This window comes from Eublepharis macularius, chromosome 1 (genome assembly GCF_028583425.1).
Source record: "Eublepharis macularius isolate TG4126 chromosome 1, MPM_Emac_v1.0, whole genome shotgun sequence".
Classification (NCBI taxonomy): Eukaryota; Metazoa; Chordata; class Lepidosauria; order Squamata; family Eublepharidae; genus Eublepharis; species Eublepharis macularius.
In genome coordinates, this window is record NC_072790.1 from 58718047 (window position 1) to 58740591 (window position 22545).

At 38.7% G+C, this 22545-nt stretch overlaps 1 protein-coding gene across 1 annotated transcript in view; it reads left to right on the forward strand.

Annotated features, from left to right (window-relative positions):
• The window catches only part of ARHGEF10 (Rho guanine nucleotide exchange factor 10), a 140664-nt gene that overhangs the window by 41049 nt on the left and 77070 nt on the right, over nucleotides 1–22545 (forward strand). Inside the window, exons 12-17 of the mRNA XM_054976987.1 lie at nucleotides 528–634; nucleotides 7708–7785; nucleotides 7963–8142; nucleotides 8823–8939; nucleotides 11146–11238; nucleotides 12423–12593. Of these exons, the coding sequence (XP_054832962.1) occupies nucleotides 528–634; nucleotides 7708–7785; nucleotides 7963–8142; nucleotides 8823–8939; nucleotides 11146–11238; nucleotides 12423–12593 (746 nt within the window). The remainder of the gene's footprint in view (nucleotides 1–527; nucleotides 635–7707; nucleotides 7786–7962; nucleotides 8143–8822; nucleotides 8940–11145; nucleotides 11239–12422; nucleotides 12594–22545) is intronic.

A 22545-nucleotide genomic window follows, 5' to 3' on the forward strand; every position in this document is an offset into this window, starting at 1 on the left:
TGTCACTTGTGAACTGTATCCTAAACCCTACTGTGGGAAGTTGCCACAAGTGTATCCCTAACTGCCAGTGCTTTCTTACTGCAATTGACTTCCAAAGCATGCTCTTCAGGTAACTTAAGAAATTCTTCTTGTGCTGTTACAGAAGCATTGTGAAAACAGCAGTAGCGACATACAATCAGTCAAGTCAAGTCAAGCAAGCCTTTATTGGCATATATAATATATATATATAACATCAGGTTATTGTTTAATAGCATGTTATCAGTATTTTCATGTTTGATAATATTGGAGTGACAGTGTCATTCTAAGAGTTGCTACATCCTTCTAAGGCCATTGAAGTTGAAAACTATAGGTGAACTTTACACCACAGTAAAGTTTCAGAACACTAATAATGATTGTGGGAACTGGACTTTATGTTATAATGCTGAAGGAGATGCAGTGATGCTGTAGTTAATTTCCTATGAAGAACAATCATTTCATTTAACATGCATGAGATAACACTAAATTCAAGCATTTTAAATTATTTCTAGATCACAGATCAACTTTTCTGGAAGAAGAAGAGCTATTTATTGATGTAGACTGCATGCACACAGAGGCAATCATGACTCCAATGCCTGATGGTTTATCACAACAACAGGTTTGTGCACCAGATATTATTGAATGCTAAAACACATTTATTTGACTGTCATTCTATGAGCCAATTGTAGATTCAGTTGTGTATTTGTATAGTGCGGTCTTTAAAAAAATTTACAAAATAGAAGTAAAACCTAGATTAGATTCAATATTGCTGAGAGCAGCAACTATCAGATCAGTGCATGAATTTCCCACACAAGCAAAGTGATGTTCAAAATTCTGCAACAAAGACTTCCGCTATGTGTCAAATAAGAAATGCCATATGTTCAAACTGGATTCAGAAAAGGAAGAGGCTCCAGAGATTATATTGCAAATTTATGATGGTTAATGGAGCACAGTAGAGAATTTCAGATGAAAATCAGCCTGTGTTTCATAGATTACAGCAACATTTTTTACTCTGTGGATCACGAAAAGCTATGGATGGTATTAAAAGATATGGATATGCCACAACATCTGATTGTGTTGGTGCATAGCCTGTACTCTAGACAAGAGGCCACTGTTAAGGCAGGATATGGTGAAACAAAATGGTTTCCAGTTAACAAAGATGTCAGACAAGGATGTATATTATCTCCCTCCCTAGCTGTACAACCTATATGCAGATCATATCATCAGGAAAACTGGATTAGATTTAGAAGAAGGTGGAGTGAAAATTAGTGGAAGGAACACTAATAATTTGACATATGCAGATGACTGTACATTGCTGGCAGAAAATAATGAAGACTTGAAATGACTGCTGATTAAGGTTAAAGGAAAAAGTGCCAAAGCAAGATTAAGCTGAACATCAAGAAGACAAAAGTAATGACTACAGAGGAATTACAGTTTTAAGTTTGACAATGAAGAAATTGACATTGTTAAAAGATTTTCTATTCCTTGGTTCAATTATCAACCAAATGGGAGACTGCAACCAGGAAATCAGAAGGAGATTGAGACTTGGAAGGGCTGTCAGGAAGGAGCTAGAAAAGATCCTTAAGGATGTCAGAACTGTGGCTAGATAAAATCCTTACTCCCGTCTGCCTTCTGCAATTAGACAAAAGTCCATTGTTTCCAAAAAGCATTTAATGAAGAAAAGATTATTATAGTCCACTGGCCTGAATGCAATATTCAGGTTGGTACATGTGCATTGTTACCAATGCCAGGCAAAGCAAGAGATACATAGTAAATACCATCGCTGACCCATCCTCCCCCCATAGTTCTCAAAACATCCCCTTTGAAGCTGTGAGACCGAAAGCTTCCCCAAGGCCGGTTCTCGGTGGAACGTCGGTAGCCAAAACAATGCAGGTCTGTGAGATAGCTGCCTGGGAACCTCTGCACCTGGGGAAGAAAGCACTGAACACTAAATGATTAAATATGGAGTCGGTTAAGCAAAAGTATACAAGAGAGTATTCGGATCCTGACAAAGGATAAGGATGCATTTCGGGGGACCAAGATCAAGATAATTTATACTATGGTATTTGCCATTACTTTGTATGGATGTGAAGGTTGGACAGTGAAGAAAAGCTAACGGAAAGAAAAAAGTCATTCAAAGTGTAGTGTTGGAGGAGAGTTTTACACCTACCATGGGTTGCCAAAAAGACAAATAAATTGGTTCTAGATCAAATCAAGCCTGACCAAAAAATGCTAAAATGAAGAAACTAAGCCTATTGTACTTTGGTCACATCATGTAAAGACAATACTCACTGGAAAAAACAATAATGCTGGGAAAGGTGGAAGGCGGTAGGAAAAGAAGATCCAAAATGAAATGGCTTGACTCACTAAGGAAAGCCACAGCCTCCAATCTATTAATGATAGGGCATTTTAGAAGTCATTAATTCATAGGGTCGCCATAAGTCAGAAGTGACTTGACAGCACCTAACAAACTCACATTGCTCACATTGCCCTGAGATTTTTCCCCACATATCAACTGAAATTAGCATAATTATAGTTCTACTCCAACTTATTGCAGACAGCATGCTGATTAATGCACTTACTAAATTTTGACATAATTATTTTCTCTGTTGCTTTTCTGCAAATTTGTGAAAGGCAACACTTTTAAATGGCAGCAAAACGAAAACTCAATAAGTGAAAGGCTCAATAAATGCCTTTCACTTATAGAAATCCTGAGGCTCCAAGAACATGGTGTCTATTTATTTAATATTTTGGTTAATGTACCTATCCATACACACCTTTGTTAAGCTTTTGTGGTTAAGGGGGAGAAAAGAGTACTTTCATAAAGCTTCCTTCTTTGGTTACCTTGTTGCACTTTTACTTTCCACTGGATGCCAAGTGAGCAGCTGTTTACAAACCTGTACTTAATTGGGTAGAATCTACTTAGATTATTTAAAACCTGCACATGTGGCTGCTTACCACATGGTGGCGCAATAAGATGCTGGCTTCTTCCTCATTTCTGTTCTCTATCTGCTTGCTTAGCTGCAGGGGGAGTGAGGTAAGGCCTGCTAGTTAATGAATCATTCTGTCTCTTGTCATCATTTTGGTTCAGAAAGTTCTTTGCTGAACCAAGGTTGTTTTCTGAATCTAAAAATAAACCTACAGTGGTAGTGGGAACAAATCTTTGACTGCTTGCATTATTTTATTGTTTATCAGAAATGCTTTTACCATATTGTGCCTTCTCTGGAACGAGTCATTGTATGCAGTAAAAAAACTGTATTCTAAATCGAAGTCACCATTTGTGCAAGATGTTAAGGCCTTAGCTATGCTATAGTGAGACAATAAGATATATTGTGATTGTGTCAGTTCCTGCCTCTCAAAAAATCCAAGAAATGTGAAATAATACTAAATGAGTAGTACATGCTTTGAAACCACTTTTTTCTGGACACCACGAGAGAGACAAAAGGAAGTATAGCTTCACAGTGGAACTCACAGCTATGCAACATTTTTAAAAGGGGTATGACACGTTCATGTAGGATGGTATTGAGCTGACACCATGGGAGAGAGGTGCTGGAGTAGAAGGGTTGTTGACTGGGCAAACCTCTGGCTTCTGTTTTGTGTAGTGAGTTCCTAAGCCACTGGCCTGAGTTGTTATGATGATATGACAGACTGCTCATGAACTTTCTGACTTCTCACAAGTTAAATCTATTAGCGCACCTGACTTGTTGACAGATGGTCCTCTGGAAGGAGTGCAAAGAAGGGAACTGAAATTACTATTGAGTAATTAACTGATAAGCTTAGGGACAGGACCACCCTATTTCCCTTTCTCCAGTAGTTTGAAGGTTGCATCATTTGTGAATGATTGATTCCAGATGTCTTCGCCACTTTTTGCTGCAATAATGTTGCTTTCAGGGCATAGAAGAGAGTAAACAAAGCTTTCCTCATTGAGCTACAGTTCCACAGTGGCCTCCCTTCTTCTGCAGGGAAAAACTAAGGACAGGGAGAAAAGTGGCATATAAATAAACGTATTTTTGCTTGAAACATAAGAACATAAGAACATAAGCAAAGCCATGTTGGATCAGGCCAGTGGCCCATCCAGTCCAACATTCTGTCACACACAGTGGCTAGAAATCCAGTGCCATCTAAAGGACTGTCAGTGAGGCCAGGACACCAGAAGCCCTCCCACTGCCTTCCTTCCAGCACCAAGACAACAGAGCACCACCTCCCCACAAAGAGAATACCATCTATCTCCTGTGGCTAATAGCCACTGATGGACCTCTGCTCCATATATTTATATATATATATATATATATATATATCCATATATATATGGATATATATATATATATATATATATATATATATATATATATATATATATATATTTATATATATATATATATCCATATATTTGCTCCATATATTTGGAAACACTGCATGAGATGTAAGAAGTTCTTATTCCCACACAATAAACTGAAGGGTGTAAGCTGAGCCATATAGTGCTCCTTTTCTGTTGTTTATCGGTAAATATTCATCTGCGCAATATAACCAAAATTTAAAAATAACACTGTGACAATTATCTATACAATTTTTAAGGTTATATGTACTGTCCTTACCTTGAAATGTATTTGGTTTATACAAACTGAAATCCCATAAAGTGGCATCCTGTACCTATAGTTGGGAATGTTATCTAACGTTGAAGTGACACCCTTCATCAGATATTTTTAGTGGTTCATATATTTTGATGAACAACTTAAAAGAACATTGGTTTGTTACCAGCACCTGTTTTAGAGTTTGGATGCCACCATCTGCTCGTTTTGGTGCTGAGAGAACAATCTGTAATTCAGCGAAGCAGCAAGTCTTGTTAGCCATGCAAAAAGTGGGTTTATGGAAAATAGACTTCTGCTGGATGTGAAATTTTGTGTAAGGTTCAAGAGGTGGCTATAGGTGCAAGCTGAGAAGCTCTGGAGAAAGGCAGGCAGGCACATATGCACACATGCACGGACACACACATAAAAATACACACTTGTATGAAGGAACTCCCTTCCCCCGCATCTTTATTTCTATGTGCAATCCCCCCCCCCCCGCCGCCCGTCATCTATTTATTTAGGACACTGGAAATAAAAGAAAATGTATCAAAATGTTATTTGGGGTATGAAAAAAACAGTCATTCTTCAATAAAAATCCAGCATTTATTGTACAGGTCAATAGCTTTAATTTGGCACTAGCATAGTTCAGTTCGGAATTTGGATTAAAATATGGAATTTTGGCTGATTTGGTATAATCCAAGTATTCCAAATCAAACACCGGGTATTCCCAATTTTTACTGAATTTTCAGTAAAAATTGGGTAAAATTTAGCCTTTGTTTTCTGTGTGAAAATCACTCTGAGGGTATCTGGTGGGCTGGTGCAGGGGTGTCATTTTCCAACCAAATCTCACCAGATTTGGTGGGGACCTACTCCTGACTGTCCTCTAAAGACCCCCCAAGTTTCATGAGGATTGGACCCCAGGGCCAATTTTATGGGGCCCCCAAAAGGTGCCCCCACCCATTTTCCATTATTCCCTATAGGGAAAAATATCTGGGGGCTATCTGAGGGGCTGGAGGTGGTATTTTTCAAGCAAACTCCACATTTGAAGGAGACCTACTCCTGACTGTCCTCTAATGACACCCCACCCAAGTTTCAGGAAGATTGGACCCTGGCGGCCAATTCTATAGGCCCTTGAACAAGGTGCTCCCAGTCACTCGTTTTCTGTGGGGGGCGGAATCAAAGCTGACTCCTGTTGCAGAAACACACTGGGGCAAGGCTGCCATGGCCAAGGCATACTCCCAAATGCAAGCTGAGCTCATCCCAGAGAAAGCCTAACAGAACTCAGGAATGGAATCCACCCCCAGAACCAAAGTGAAGCAAGAGGACCAACTTCACTTCAGAGAACTTCGCATCCATTCCACCCGAACCAAACTGAAGCAAGGGACACTCTTGCAACTTAGCCCAATAGAAGCAAACTGGAGCAAGGCAATGCCTTCGGCTTCTGGGTACTGCTTGGTTCTGTTCTATTGTGTTTCTCTACTGACTGAACCCAGTGCCTGTCTGCTGTGACTGACACTCTTTCTGTTGGGCAGAGTTGCAACAGTGTCTCATAGAAAACAATGGCCGAATTTTTTGGAAATACCCAAACCGAATAAGAGAATCAGTTTGGAACTCAGGGAATTCCAGTTTTTCCTTCAGCGTCAGTAAAAATATTTGGATTTATTAATTCAGGAGTGGGGGTGCTCATCCCTATTTGTTACTGAACAAGATACAGATAAAATACAAGTGCTTATATACATGTATGTTGCTTATGTACACATATGTTGTACAAGAATGGTATTCTAATTAGTTAAGTAGCTAAGAATCCATGTCTGTCCAAGTACTTTTTCAAACCTACTATCTTCCCCTTAAATTTCTGACATTTCCTCCCGCTTTGGACATAAAAGTGCAAACAAGTGGAAACCCAACTGTTGTGCTGTAAAGCATGTTCTAATGGATAGTAGTTTTAAAATGGCTAATGCACGTTTGGCTCACTGTTTAGGAAAAACAGTGAAGTACGTTGAAAGAATTACTTCAGATACCACATAAAACCATGGTTTAATTTAACTGTGGTTAATTTGTGAATTTAGGGTTTGGCACTTAAGTCCTTTCCCCCTGATCAAGATCAGAATTTTGCTGCTCCCTTACTGTTGCTGGCACCACTCTGAGAGTGGAGAAGCCTTTCCTTCCTCTTTGGGAGTCTTCAGCTATTCTCGGCAGCCACAGTCAGATCCATTCTCAGGCACTCATGAACATACTGCCTTTCCTCACATCAAACCTGAGAAAACCAGCTTCCCGGTATTTGTGTGTCCAAAAAGCGGCCTTCCCTCAGTGTATTATGCCAGACTTGGCAACCTTATGTCATTCAAACACATCTTGAATGGGGAGGGTCATCCAGGTGTAGAGACATGACTGGTTATTTTCTCAGAACAGACCAGTAGGCAACCTTTAATGGGGGTGGGGGTAGATGGAGGAATATGCTGTCCTCTTACCTTTCCTACCACAAGGGTCCCAAAGATTCCGAAGTCATTGTATCTATAAAAAGGTACAGATAGGGTATTTGTGTCTGTGAATAACTTCATTGCAGAAGCATGTATTAAACAAAACCAGTTTCTTTTGATGCACCTCATCACTGTGGTGCACCGTAAGGTTTTTAAATGAATAAGGGAAAAATAACATTAAAAGCAGTCTTGTATCTATTGTTAGAGAGAATGTGCTTATTGTCTCCATATGTGTTACTTTTGATGCTTTTCCTTCACAACAATTTCCATAAAGAAATAACATTTGAATAGCTGTTATGCTAAGGTTGTGATTGCCATTTTGATGTTGTATTGCTGTTTATACCTTTGTGGACATGCATGCTCACACATTCACACATCTCTCAGCTGTGGTTAATGCTAGCCAGGCTTGGAGCTTGGTTAAAAGAGACCATAACTGTATACTTAATCCTAATCAGCTGGGGATAAAGCCTCTTAGTACTGACTATGGTTAAACACTATGCTACTGTATCTCTTAACTGTAGTTCTTAAAGAGTGAGTTTTGTAACTTTTGTATAGATCCAGAGGAGACTAACCAACAATAAAGTTGGTTAGTCTTAAAGGTGCTACTGGACTTTTTACTATTTTGTAACTTTTTTATGTAACAGGTTGTGAGAAGATATATTTTAGGTGCTGTCCTTGACAGTGAGAAGAACTACGTGGATGCTCTCAAAAGGATTCTAGAGGTAACTAAATAACGTTTTTCCTTTTTCTAAAAGCAAAATCAAATGAATGTTTATTTTATTAGAACTGAAGAGAAACTCTATTCATTCTTATTTGTTTGTTTATCATTATAAATGTGAATTTAAACCATCCTTAATGAGATAAGATTGTTGAAATAATATGCAATGATTCTGTTTCAGCAATATGAGAAGCCGCTTTCAGAGATGGAACCCAAATTACTGAGTGAAAGAAAACTAAAGATGGTCTTTTATCGAATTAAAGAAATTCTTCAGTGCCATTCAATGTTTCAGATTGCTCTGGCCAGTCGTGTCTCTGAGTGGGATTCTGTTGAAATGATTGGAGATGTTTTTGTTGCATCAGTAAGTAAGCAATCATTGATAATGCCTATTAATGGCATTATCATCATATTTGTGACAAAGTAAGAAAAGTCTTGTCCCTGAGATCTAAATGTGGCTGACCTGCACACAAGTGCAGTTTATGCCTTTTGCAAAAATTCTAATACAGCCAGTAACTTTTTGTTGTTATTTTTTAGGGAAAGTATGAATTGTCTTTGTATATATATTAAAATATTAATACTGAATAGAGATGGGCATGAACCGAAATATGAACCAAAATTCATGACAAACCAGGCCGGTTCGTGGTTCATTAACCAGTGGTTCATCAGATCCCATTTCTGACTAATTTCCACAAACTTTAGGCTAGTTCGTTTGGTTCATTTTTCAGTTCTTCACTGCAGACAGCCTGGCACTCATCAGTCAGTCTCCTAGGTAACAGGGGATGGACTTCCTGCAGACCTTCTGCTGACCCGGAAGTAGTAGTAATTTGCTGGCCCAGAAGTGACATTTTCATGAACCAAAACAAACTGATTCGTGAACCGGGGCAGGTTCATGAAAGTTCATGGTTCATGAAATGTGATGAACCATGAACTGCATGGTTCTTTTTTTTTTCCTGGTTCATGCTCATAGTACTCCATAGTAACTAGTACTAGATCATATCCAAGAGATACATTTCTGCTACTATTATTTTTATGCATTTTCAGTTTTCCAAATCTATGGTACTAGATGCTTACAGTGAATATGTAAACAATTTTAGCACGGCAGTGGGGATTCTTAAGAAAACATGTGCCACAAAGCCTGCCTTCCTTGAATTTTTAAAGGTGAGTGCATTTTAGGTTTAAACTTAGCTTGCAGTAATTCACTGTTTTGTTTAGTTACATTTATTAGATATCTAGTTGTAAGTAAGTAAGTAAGTAAAGGTTTATTGCGTTTAGCCATAGGCTAAACAAGTCACGAATAACAAGAATAAAAACAGAAACGTGTTTGAATAAAATTGATGTGACATAATCAAAACAGTAAAATTTAAAACTAAATAAAACCATAAACCATTTTCAGTTGTCAAATTCACATAAGACAATAAAAGTAAACATAGTTAATAAAAACAGTAAAAACCCACAATATTCAGTGTTAATTTAATCCCTTAAGCACAGCATTAGCCCGTTGTTGTTGTTTTTGCAGCCAGGGCATATAAAGCCATTTTGTAGGATATATTAGTATCAGAATCAGCTAGTAGAATTACAATCTTCTCAGAATCTGAGTGGGTACAAAGGTCGGACAACAGCTCAGAAAGAAATTTGGTCCTAGGTTGGGCATACAACGGGCAATTAAGAATATAATGAGGTACGTCCTCAATTGTGGATGTTCCACAGGGATAAAAGCGCTAATCCTTAGTAGGAGTGTGCAGCCCGAAAAGATTCGGGGAAAATTCGGAAATACCATAATTCTGAAGCGGCAAGCTGCTTCGGAATTATGGTATTTTACTCACTTCAGTATGCTCCGTAAATATTTGGAGCATACTGAAGTGAGGGGGAGCAACTCCCCCACCTCCCACCCTCCCTGGGGCAACCCCTCCATCCCCACCCACTTACCTGGCTGGAGGGAGAGGGGGAGGGTGATCAGCTGGGCGGCGGTGGCAGCCATAGCAACACAAGGCTGTGATGGCCTGGAGCCAGCTGGCTCCTCTGCTGCTACACTGCCTCCTGTGCCTGCAGGGTAGTGAGGAAGGCTGGAGCTGCCGCGATGGCCATTTGAGGAGCAGGAAGAGCTTTCTCTGCCTCCTCCGCTGCTCCGCGGCCCCACGGGCGGTGGAGAGGGCCAGAGCCACCGCTGCCACTGATGCTGGCTGCAAAGGTAAGGGGGGGCTGGGAGGCTGGGGCTGGGGTGATGTTTAAAGGGCCCCGCTGCTGCTTGCAAGCAGCAGCGGGGCCCTTTAAACTCAGCCCTGAAGCTTTCCGAAGCATTATGAATGCTAGCCCCGATTAGGAAATCCCGAATCTTTATGGATCGGGACTGATTCGGGCATTTTTTCCAAATTGGATTCCTGAATCGCACATGCCTAATCCTTAGGTATTTTACTGTAGTGGCCTGCTAGAACTGCGGTTGGCATTGTTTCAAAGTATAGGGATGTGAAGGCTGCTCTAAGATTGTAGTTTGCAATACTAAGTAAGATGCTCTAGAATGATTGCACTTGAAGAGTTTAAACCAAGAGGCTGACTGACAGTTCAGTCTGTCTATCTATCAGGGCATCACCCTTATAGACCCAGTCTCAAAGATGTACGTTATTTGCTGAGCGGTCGAGAAGATCGTCGTAGATGGAATATCTGTTTAATATATTATGAAGAAAACAGTGGCGCACCGGGTCCTTAGATAGTATTTGATTAAATGCCAGATATCTGAACGTATCAGGTCTGGCTACTCCCCCCTCCCCCGAATTTTAGTACCATAAGGTGCACCCGCACCCTCAAAGAGGACAGACCTGTTTCTGCTTTCATTAGGGCAACTGGTAGATACCTAGTTAAAATGTTATTCCTTTGGGGCTCTGCAGATCAATGTACAATTTCACAATTTTAAGTATTTCATATGTGATGATGTGATTGCACACACACAGGTCACCTTTCATTTCCAGTGTTATGTACCATGTAGAAAGACATGGTACACTGATATATTAGTAATATTTATGTAGTGCTTTCCAGAATTCAAAATGTCACACACATTATTTTATTGTAATCCTTACAAAATCACTCTTGCTAGCATCCCCATATTGATGATAAAGACCAGAGACTGGTAAGGAGAGCACCTTTGCTAGGACAACATCATGGCAGAGGTAGCATTTGAAACAAGGACCTTCTGCTATATGCTATTTTAATGGTGACATCTTCAGTTATCTCACCAATATTGATACATGAACTATAGATATCTTGTTTTGGTCCAGTGTTAAAGGCATGTATTTTTGATTTTTTCACAAAAGCACTATGGCTTATGACAATATGGCTAACAAAGAAATAGCTGAGACTTTTTTCATTACAGCTTTGCCAAGAATCTAGTCCTGATAGAATTACGCTATATGGCTTAATGATGAAACCCATACAACGTTTTCCTCAGTTCATTCTTCTGCTACAGGCAAGTCATGATGTTAACATTATGGGGGATTTCTGTCTTGGATTTTTTGCATTGATAGGTCTGAGTGCTTTGATATACTTTAGCATAGTACTGTAGTTGTACTGAACACAATAAACTTAGATCAGTTGAAATGTTATTGAGAACTAAGATGGAGTTATTTATGGTTATTCATTTGAGACCACTAAATATTCCTTTGGGCAAAAAATAAATATCTCAAAGGTGGTTGTGACAGACTGCACTTTTTAAAAGCTTAAAAGTGCTGTACAAACAGCTGAAGGATTATTAAGGATTAATTCCTCACATAAACAGGGAGCTTTGAGTGACAGGCTACTCCAAGGAATCTGATTGAGTAGCGTGAGCTGAACAGAAAAAGACTTCTGAACTAGATGCTGGGGAGAGGGGAGTTTGATTTCAGCCCTAGCTGAGAGGAGTACTGAGAATTTGGAGATTCCCCCTAAATGAGAGCAGTTTAACACTGACAGGAGAAATGGGGACAGTTGGCAAGGAAGTTTGGGAAGTAGGCGCAGATTCCCATGTGGGCCAAAGAAAGGGAAAAGATCTTCTAGTGAGAGGAGAATTTCCCTACCCAGTCAAACAGGGAGTTAGCTCTGAGAAATGAAAAGATCTCAGTTCTGATGTGGTTAGAAAATGTCTTTTGAGACCTTAAGAGTCAGTTAAAAACAGAAGATGAGTGCTGGTTTTTCAAGACAAGGGATTTGGGTAGTGGAAAGAGGGTACCAGTCTTCTTAAAACCAAGAGTAAGAGAATACTCAAAGTGTACTAAAGTGATTGGGAAAACACTGGAATAAAAGCCTCTCAACATAAAGTAACTGTAAAGAGCTTAAGAAACATTTAAAATATGGTGAAAATGGCTGAAACAGAAGTTAAATCATCTATCATTTCAACTGCACCCCTCCTCCAAAACAGACCACTTTTTGGATTTTGACAGTCATCTCATAAGGATGGAGTTCTGTAATCATGAAGTACTGCAAGTGTATATCATGGTACCTTGCTTTAAATTCCAGTTGACTTGTCAAGGGGATTCCATTGGTAGATTGTAGATATACTGATGGAGTAGAGCGGGATGATCATTATGATGGATTCTAGAAGGAAAAGCATCCTGACTGTTCTGATACAGAAACCATGAAGGTTCTACTTCCTCTTTTTTTTTTCTTTATCTTAAGGATATGTTAAAGAACACTACTAAAGGGCACCCTGACAGGCTGCCTCTGCAGATGGCTCTCACAGAGCTTGAGATGCTGGCAGAGAAGCTGAATGAAAGGAAAAAGGATGCAGATCAGCGCTGTGAAATAAAACAGATAGCAAAGGCCATGAATGAGCGCTATCTAAACAAGGTTGGAACAGAATAGTTTGTGCCTTCCTAATTTCTTCATTGAGAAAATGAATTAGAATGAAGAGGTTTTTGCACATGGGTGGTGTGGATTTTTGTTATTCTCTGCTGCATGTGGTATTGTGGGAATATTATTTCATTCAACTGCATGGAGGATAGTGTCATAATAATGACAAATTATCTCACAAAGATACAGTTATTGTTCATGAGTTCAGTTGTTCTGGTTATTGACTCTGCTGTCAAGTCACAGCTGATGTATGAAGACCCCAGAGGGTTTTCAAGGCAAGAGATGAACAAGGAAGTGGTTTGGCATTGCCTTCCTGTGTGTAGTAACCATGGACTTCTTTGGTGGTTTCTCATCCAAACGTTAACCAGGGTTGACACTGATTAACTTCTGAGAGCTGACAAAATCAAGCTAGTCTGAGCTATCTAGGTCAGAGTGTTTATTGACTAGCTATTTCTGAATCTCCTGTAAAAACATATTTCAGTTTTATACAAACTGAAAAAGCTTTTCTTCTTTCCTTATGATGTTATAGGAAAGTAGATTTTCAAGTTCAGGAACAGAAAAAACATATATGAAACCAGCATAAATATCAATGGAAATAAACAAGCCAAAGTTAAAGAATTTTAATTACTACTGATTTTGAGGCTGTGTTGTGCGTAGTTGAATACTGTACTATCATTATGTTATAACAAGCATTTGCAACTGGATTTTTCTTTGTGGGCAAGCCAGTCCATTTGTAAAGGACTGCTTTAGGCCAATGACAGCACAATATCCAACAATACACTGATACATCCCAAAGTGAAAATGAGTTTATGGCTTATTCTTCAGCTGCCCTTCACAATGGAATTATTAGATGAATGTACCAACCAGGCAGCCTTTCCTGTCCTTGTTTATTCCTGCTGTGTCCATAGCTATCTCCTCCACCTTTGCTATGGGGGAGGCTTTGTTTCTGTCCCCTGTTGAAGCTGAAGCCAAGAAAGGGAAGCAGTGGTATAGAATGTCAGTTTATTTCTATCATATTTTTACTCTCCCTTCTATAAATTATTTAGGATGGCATATATGGTTAACACTAGAGGTGGTCATGGTCCAGAATATGGACCAAAATTTTGCATGGTCCGGCCTGGTTCGTGATTCACGAACACACAGTTTGTAGGACTCACCTTTTTCACAAATTTTGGTCTGTTGGTCCGTGGTCTGTGAGTCCGGACATCCTGACGTCAGTCTATCAATTCTCTAAGCAATGGAGAGGATTCTGAAGACCTTTTGCAGCCCTTAAAAACTTAATAGGTAGCTTTGCCTGCTGAGCAGAGAGCTCCCATTCTGCTCTATGGAGCAAGGAGCAAGAATGAATTCCCTAGGCAATGGAGGAGTGGACATTCTGCAGCCAATCTTAGCCCTCAAAACCTTGATAGGCAGCTCTGCCTGCCAACCAGAAAGCTCCCATTCTGCTCTATGCGAGCAAGGAGCAAGAATGAATTCCCTAGGGAATGGCTGGGAAGATGTCTGTGTGGTGAGTGAGGGGGCTCTTCCCCCACCCTTTTCTGGTGGATTTTGCCTCATTGCAACTTTTTGGTGCTGCTAGCCAATGCAAGTCAATTGGCATTTGTGACTCCAGTATCTACTGGAAGTGTCTTGGGGGAGGCCGCTTTGGGGGGGTGTAACTTGAACGTCTGAAATGCAATCTTGACCAAACTCAGAGGGTGGCTGGAGGCGGAACTGCTGAAGATTCTCTGCAAGTTTGGGCTCTCTGGGTGTGAAGGGGTGGAGCCAGGGCTACCAGAAGTGATGGACCACAGACCAACGAACCGGTCTGTGAACGGTCCGTGAAAAGTTCAAGGTCCGTGGTCCGTGAAAATCGTCAGCCAATGAGCTGGTGGTCCGTGGGGTTTTCCCAACTCATGCCCACCTCTAATTTAATTTTAATTTAATTTAATTTAATTTAATTTATTATATTTATATTCCGCCCTCCCTGCTTTCGCAGGCTCAGGGCGGATAACAAATCAACCCAGTGAGGCACATTAGGCAAGTAACAGTGATTGGGTACAAGTGTGCTTCCTAGCAGAGTGGGGAACTGAGCTTCTTTCTCTCCAATTCTGGGGTAATACGCTCAGGGCCGGCGCCAGAGGTTTCAGCGCCTGCGGCGGCGGGCGCACACGCGCCCCACGGGAGGCGTGATAACGTCATCGCAGATGTCATCACGCACCACAGGGGGGCTGGGCTGCGCGCTGACCGCCGAGCGCAGAAGCTGCGGGCTGCTGCTGGAGCAGCGCATGGAGGCTGATCCGTGCGCTGCCCCAGCAGCAGCTCACAGCTTCTGCGTTCGGCTGGGGCGGAGGAGTGCGCAGCTGAGCTGGCATGGCTGGCTGCAGCAGTAGCTGTAGCCAGCCAGGCAGCCCCATGCCGCCGCCGCCACATGCCCCAGCCGAGTGCAGAAGCTGCGGGCTGCTGCTGTAGTGGCGCACGGAGGCTGCTCCGTGCGCCGCCCCAGCAGCAGCTCACGGCTTCTGCGCCCGGCTGGGGCGGAGGAGCGCGCAGCTGAGCTGGCGTGGCTGGCTACAGCTGCTGCTGCAGCCAGCCAGCCAGCTCCGTGCTGCCGCTGCCGCGCGCCCCAGCTGGGCGCAGAAGCCGCGAGCCGCTGCTCGAGCGGCGCACAGAGGCTGCGCCCGGCTGAGGTGTGTGGCGGCGGCGGCGGCAGCAAGGGGCTGGCTGGCTGGCTGGCTGGCTGGCTGGCTGGCTGGCTGGCTGCAGCAGTAGCTACAGGCGGCCCTGTCATGCCAGCTTCGCTGCGCGCGCCTCTGCCCCCAACACCCCCTCCAGCGCCCCTCCAGTGCCCGCGCGCCCGAGGCCACCGCCTACCTGGCCTCCATGGGCGCGCCGGCCCTGAATACGCTAGCCACTACTGGTTCTCAACATGGGAACAAGCAGTAAGAGGCAAGTCCAAGAGACTGTCTATGCTCTTATGTGAGTTCCATTATGAACACAGGCTTGTAGCATGGCTGATGAATGTGTTCTGAGATCTTTTTATTATGTAAAACTAAATATTTCTTAGGCTGGATGTTGATGTTACGATTTTAAAACAGAGATAATAATAGGACCTTGAGTTACCAGCCTAGAGGAAAGAATAGTTGCTGTGGCAAAAAGACTTATGAATAGACCACTCAAGAGGCTTTGAAGTTGTAGCCTTGATCTTCTACTACATTTTCTTTTAAAAAAAATTTTTTTATTGGTGAGTACATAAAATATTACACAAATTCCCCATCTTACCTAAATTATATCAACCCTCCTTCCCCCCCTCCTTATAGACTTCCAACAGCTTTCCAACCCTTAGCCATCTTATTATTTAAATTACTCTTAACTATAATTCTTCTAAGTCTTATATATTATATCAGTTATTCTAAACATATTCAAATTCTTCTATATCTCCAATTTACTGATGTATCCAATCTACATCTCCCTGTTTGACCTATCTATTTTTAATACATTCTTCTTAATACTAATATTAGCTTAGATTGATTAAGAACTAAATTTCCCCATTAATGGTAAAGTTACTTCTCTCTCTCCTTTGTAAAATCACACCTTAATAATTCTCAAACTGCCACAGTCCTCCTTTCACATCCCATTTTTTTTCTAGATATTGTTTCAATTTCCCCCAGTCTGCAATATATTCTCCTGGATCAAGATCTTTCAGTTTTCTTGTCATTTTGTCCATTTCTGCCATGTACAACAATTTGTAAATCCAATCTTCAATAGTTGGTATTTCTTGCAATTTCCATTTCTGCGAATACAAAAGTCTTGCTGCTGTAATCATGTAAAATAGCAATGTTCTATACTGCTTTGGAACCTCTTCCATTCCCAAGTTCAGTAGCAGCAATTCTGGGTTCTTCTTTATTTGGGTTTACAAAACCTCATTAATTATTTCTATTATATAGGATAAGTTTCAGTTTCTTCCATTATTTTTTTCATTTTTTTTTTTTAAATTTTATTTTTTTCCCCTTTTGGCTTATTAATCGAATTCAAGTTAAACAGAAATTTATTGATAATAGGGATTGTTATTGTTCCTATATTATAGAGTGTTACTATTTTATATCAAATAATTAGTTATAAACAAAGTTGAGAGTTATAGAAGAGTTTTACTGTTATTAGAAAGTTATATTACTACTTCAAGTTTATATTGTTACTTTACGGATATTAGAAGTATTACTGTTTACAATACACAGTTAAGTATAATCAAAATTTAAAGTTATAACAAGTGCTGTATTGTCATCAGAAAATTGTCTTATCGTTCAGATTTTATATACTAAATAGCATTACTGTTACCAAATAAGTTGTTTAAAAGCTATTTCTTTAACACAAAAAATAATTTATTTCTAAGAAGAAATTGGAGGGAGAAGTTACAATATGTGTTCTGAACTAAAAGTAATTTCTTATAATGTTCGAGGCTTGGGGAATCCAATTAAGAGAAAACGCATACTTACACATATAGCTAAACTTAAACCAGATATCACTCTACTTCAAGAAACACACATTCGTGCTGGTAATCCTTTAACACTGAAAGACAGATGGATTCAGACACAATACCATGCATATGGCACTTCTAAAGCACGTGGGGTTGCAATTATAGTATCCAAAAATACTCCTTTTTTTCATAAAGCTACAAAGGTTGATCCTCTGGGTAGATATATATTTGTAAAAGGAACTGTAGGCAATCACCTTCTTACAGTGGCATCCATCTATGCACCTAACCAAAGGCAAATAACCTTTATAGAAGAACTATTAATTAATCTAGAAAAATTTCAGGAAGGCGAACTGATTGTGGGTGGAGACTTTAATTTCATAATGAATCACAAATTAGATAGGTCAGACTATAAAAAATCCAATAAGAAATGTCACAATACTAAATTGGCAACATTGATTAAAAATCACAATCTGATTGATGTATGGAGACAAACTCATGCTACAGAAAAAGACTTTACTTACTACTCACCTAGACATCACATTTACACCAGAATTGACCTTATTTTAATTTCAGAAAAATTAATTAATCAGGTAAACTCAACCGAAATTGGTAACATAATCCACTCAGATCATGCTTGGACTACTTGCACCATTTCATTTAAGTCAGAAACAAAAACTGAAAAACACTGGACATTTAGTAAATCACTGCTGTACCATTCAAATCATGTTAAGGAAATTGAGAATATCATCAAACAATACATGAAAGAAAATACAACACCAGAAACAAAACCACATATTTTTTGGGACGCTTTAAAAGCTGTCACTAGAGGACATCTAATAGCATTAACATCACGAATTCACAAGGATAAGAAAGCTCAAAAACAAGAAATTACAGGGAAAATTAAACACTTGGAATTCCTACATAAACAGAATGGTAGTAAAAAAGTATACCAGAAACTAATAAATGAACGCAAACTTTTAGAAACCATAGAATCAGATAATATTCAAAAAAATCTCATATATTTAAAACAGAAACATTGGTTCAATACACCAAAGACTTTACGTATTCTCTCTTGGAGAATAAAAGAAAAGAAGGTAGCAAAATTAATCAGGGTAATCCAAGACAAAAAAGGACAAATATACACTAAATCAAAAGACATAATTAATATCTTCAGAGATTACTATAATCAACTATATACATCAAAAAAACCAAAAATAGAAAACATATCCCATTTTTTGCAATCACTTAAAAATCTTAAAAAATTAGAAAAAGCACATCAGTCAAAACTGGAGAATCCAATCACCGCACAAGAAATTGCAGCAGTCATACAAAAATCAAAAAACAACAAAACATCAGGACCAGACGGATTTCCTGCAGAATTTTATAAAAAATTTGCCCCACTTCTGTTACAACCCCTTACTGAAACTTGTAACATGTTACTAACAACAGGAATACAGCCTCCTTCATGGTCGACTGCTTCTATTATAGTAATTCCGAAGCAAGGCAAAGATCATAAAACCCCAGCCTCATTTCGCCCAATTTCTCTCTTAAATCAAGATTACAAGATATTTACTTCAGTTATAGCCGAACGTCTTAATTCATTTATCACTCACTATATACACAAGGACCAAACCGGCTTCATGCCCGGCAGGGATTTAACACACAATATTTATAAAACTTTAAATTTAATGTCTATATGCAAAAATCAACATACTGAAGCTCTATTCTTATCATTAGATATCGAAAAAGCCTTCGATTCCTTAGAAATATGTTATTTAGATGAAACACTATACCATATGGGCTTTGGAGAAAATTTCCGACGTATAATAAAGACAATCTATTCACAACCCACAGCGCATGTCAAAATAAATGGAAACACTTCAGACAAAATCTATCTACATAGAGGAACAAGACAAGGCTGCCCTTTGTCACCTGCTTTATTTGCAATTGCCTTAGAACCACTGACAATAGCAATCAGGGAGAACACCCAAATTCAAGGAATCGCAGTTAACTCTAAAACATATAAACTCAGTGCTTTTGCAGATGATATGCTGCTATACCTCACAAACCCAATCCTATCGCTTCAACACTTATCAAATCTTTTAAGTTTATTTGGTCAAATTTCAGGATTAGAAGTAAACTACACCAAGTCGAACATACTTCCTTTAAACACAACAACTACAACTCAATTGAATATTAAACACATATATAAATTCCAGTGGGAACCAAAAAAACTACCATATCTGGGTATAATCCTACCATCTGACCTCAACCAGTTACTAAAGTTAAATCACATAGATAAAATGGCTAAAATAAGAGCAGAATTAAGTGACTGGAATAAAAAACAATTATCATGGTATGATAGATACCATCTAATTAAATCATTTGCACTTCCCAAGTTAATTTTTCTCTTTCGAACAATTCCAATATTAATCCCACCAAAACTTTTAAAACAATGGCAAACCTTCTTCAATAAATTTTTGTGGCAAGATAAACATCCAAGAATTGCATTTACAACACTAAGATTAAAAAACACACAAGGAGGCTTTAATTTCCCAGATATTGATCTCTATCAAAAAGCTGCACGATTAAAAGATGTAATTTCTATAATACAGAAGGAAGATCATATGGATTGGATCAACCTTTTACAAAACACACAACAAAATGAATCCATTCAGGATCTTCTATGGAATAAACAACACGTCCGCCCAACAAACTCTAAACAAAACATCTTTTTTACAGCTATCCTAAAAGTATGGGATGCTTATAGAAATAAAATCACCCCCAAATATTCCAGGTTCTCTTCTTTTCTTTTTCAGGATTGGTTTCCACCGGGTCTCTCACCCGCATTCACTAAAAAATGGAGCCAAAACAACATAACAAGGCTAACTGATATTGCCTCCCGAGAAGGCTTACTAGATAAACCAGAATTGGAGCAAAAAATTAATAGTAATATATCATGGTTTGTTTATTTTCAATTAAAGAATCTAGCCTCTTCTATAAACTTAAAGGACATTATGAAACAACCAAAGACTGCATTTGAACAAATTATAGATAGGAAAGGCCTTTCAAATAAAGGAGTAATCTCCAAAATTTATAATATTTTGCTACAAAACCTTAAACTTAAAACCTTAACATATCAGTCAAAATGGCACCAAGACTGTGACAAAATATTATCAAAAGAACAATGGGAAATATTATGGTCCTCTAAAATATTTAATTCATCAACAATTAGTATTAAACTACAGTCCTATAAGATATTAACAAGATGGTATCTTACACCCAAAAAATTAGCAGCTATTTATTCTCACAGTTCATCTTTATGTTGGAAAGGATGTGGGGATACAGGATCATATATACATTGCTGGTGGAAATGTCATTACATAGAAGAATTCTGGAATACAATCTTGCACCAAATCTTTTTGTTAACTGGCTACAAAATACCAAAGAAACCTGAGCTGATATTTCTGAATCAATGGGATGATATAGAGATCCCACCAATTCGACGAGACCTCATCAATGTCTTCTTAATGGCAGCAAAAAATTTAATTGCTTTAAAATGGAAATCACATACTGTACCAACAATTACCAGTTGGTATTCTAAAATATGGGACCATTTTTTATTTGAAAAAATCAATGATGGAATCTATCAAGCTGAAAATTTCCCCCAAACAACAAATTTTATGGAAAAATGGTTCCCTTTTTTTGAATACATTTCTAAAGAAAATCTATATCCTCCCAATAAAATATACCAAACAATCCTGAATCTATAATCCAAAATATATCAGTTCAACTTGAATTTGTCTTTCCATGTTTTACCCTTCTCTGTTATGTAGTTTTTAACAATTTACCCATGTTGTATTTCATATTGTAAACAGTTTTGTTAATAATTGAAATAAAAATATATATATTAAAAAAAAAAAAAAAAAAATTATTTCTATTATATCTCCCCAGTATTGCTTAGCTACCTCACAAGTCCACCACATATGATACAATGATCCTTCATGCTTTTTACATTTCCAGCATTTGTCTGACATATTTGCATTTCCAAGCGCAATCTTCTTAGGCGTTAAATACCACCTATACATCATTTTGTAAACATTCTCTTTAATATTGGTACAAGTTGAAGTCTTCAAAGTATTTTTCCACAAATATTCCCATGATTCCATTGTTATTTCTTTATGAAAGTTTATTGCCCATTTCACCATCTGGACTTTGACTGTCTCGTCTTCCGTATGCCATTTTAAGAGTATTTTGTATATTTTCGAAATGTCTTTTTTACCTTCTTGTAAGATCACTTCTTCTAGCTCCGAGTTTTTCAGTCTTATTCCGCCCCTTAAACAGTCCGAGTTATAAAGATCCCTGATTTGCATATATTGAAACCATCCATATTGAGGAGATAACTCTTCTTGTGTCTTTATTTTTAATATTCTATGTTCCGTCAACGTTATCTCTTTATAAGTTAGACATTGTTGTTCATTATAAACAGCTCTCGGATCTATTACTTCATATGGTACCACCCGTGAAGGGATACCGCTTTCCATGTAATTCTTGTATTTCTTCCAGATTGTGAAAAGGCTTCTTCTAATACAGTGATGCAAAAACTTAGAGTCCGCTTTAACTTTGTCATACCACAAGTAGGCATGCCATCCAAACAAATGTTTGTGCCCCTCCAAGGCCAGCAATTTACGGTCTTTTAGCGTTATCCAATCTTTTAACCAAACCAGACAAATTGCTTCATAATATAATCTTATATTTGGCAGTTGCAGTCCCCCTCTTTCTTTCGAATCTTGTAATACTTTCATTTTCACCTGGGGTTTCCTGCCTGCCCACACGAAGTCTGAAATTTTTCTTTGCCATTTGTCGAATTGTTTGAAGTCTCGGATAATTGGAATAGTTTGCAGCAAAAACACATCATGCGTGGTAACACATTCATTTTCACTGCTGCTATTCTTCCCAACCATGACAAATTTAATTTATTCCATTTTATCAAATCTCTTTCTATTTGTTGCCACAGTTTCTTGTAATTATTCTTAAATAAATCTGTTTTTCGCAGTCAGCTCAATTCCTAAATATTTCACTTTGTTAGTTACCTCGCAGTCTGTCGTCTCCATTAATTCTTGCTGTTTTTGCTTCGTCATATTCTTACACAATATCTTCGACTTCTTTTTGTTCACATAGAATCCAGCCAAGTCTCCAAATTCCTTTATTTTATCCATTATTTTTGGCATGTTATCTATTGGGTCTTCCACTATCAACATTACATCATCCGCAAATGCTCTGACTTTGTAGGAGAATTCCTTTATTTTTATGCCACGAATTGTATCGTCCTCTCGAATTTGGATCAGCAAAATTTCCAAAATCAAAATAAACAACAATGGAGACAATGGGCAGCCTTGTCTTGTACCTTTGCTTATTTTCAATTTTTTAGTTAAATCATCATTGACTACAATTGCTGCATACTGGTCTTTATAAATTCCTTTAACTGCTTGTATG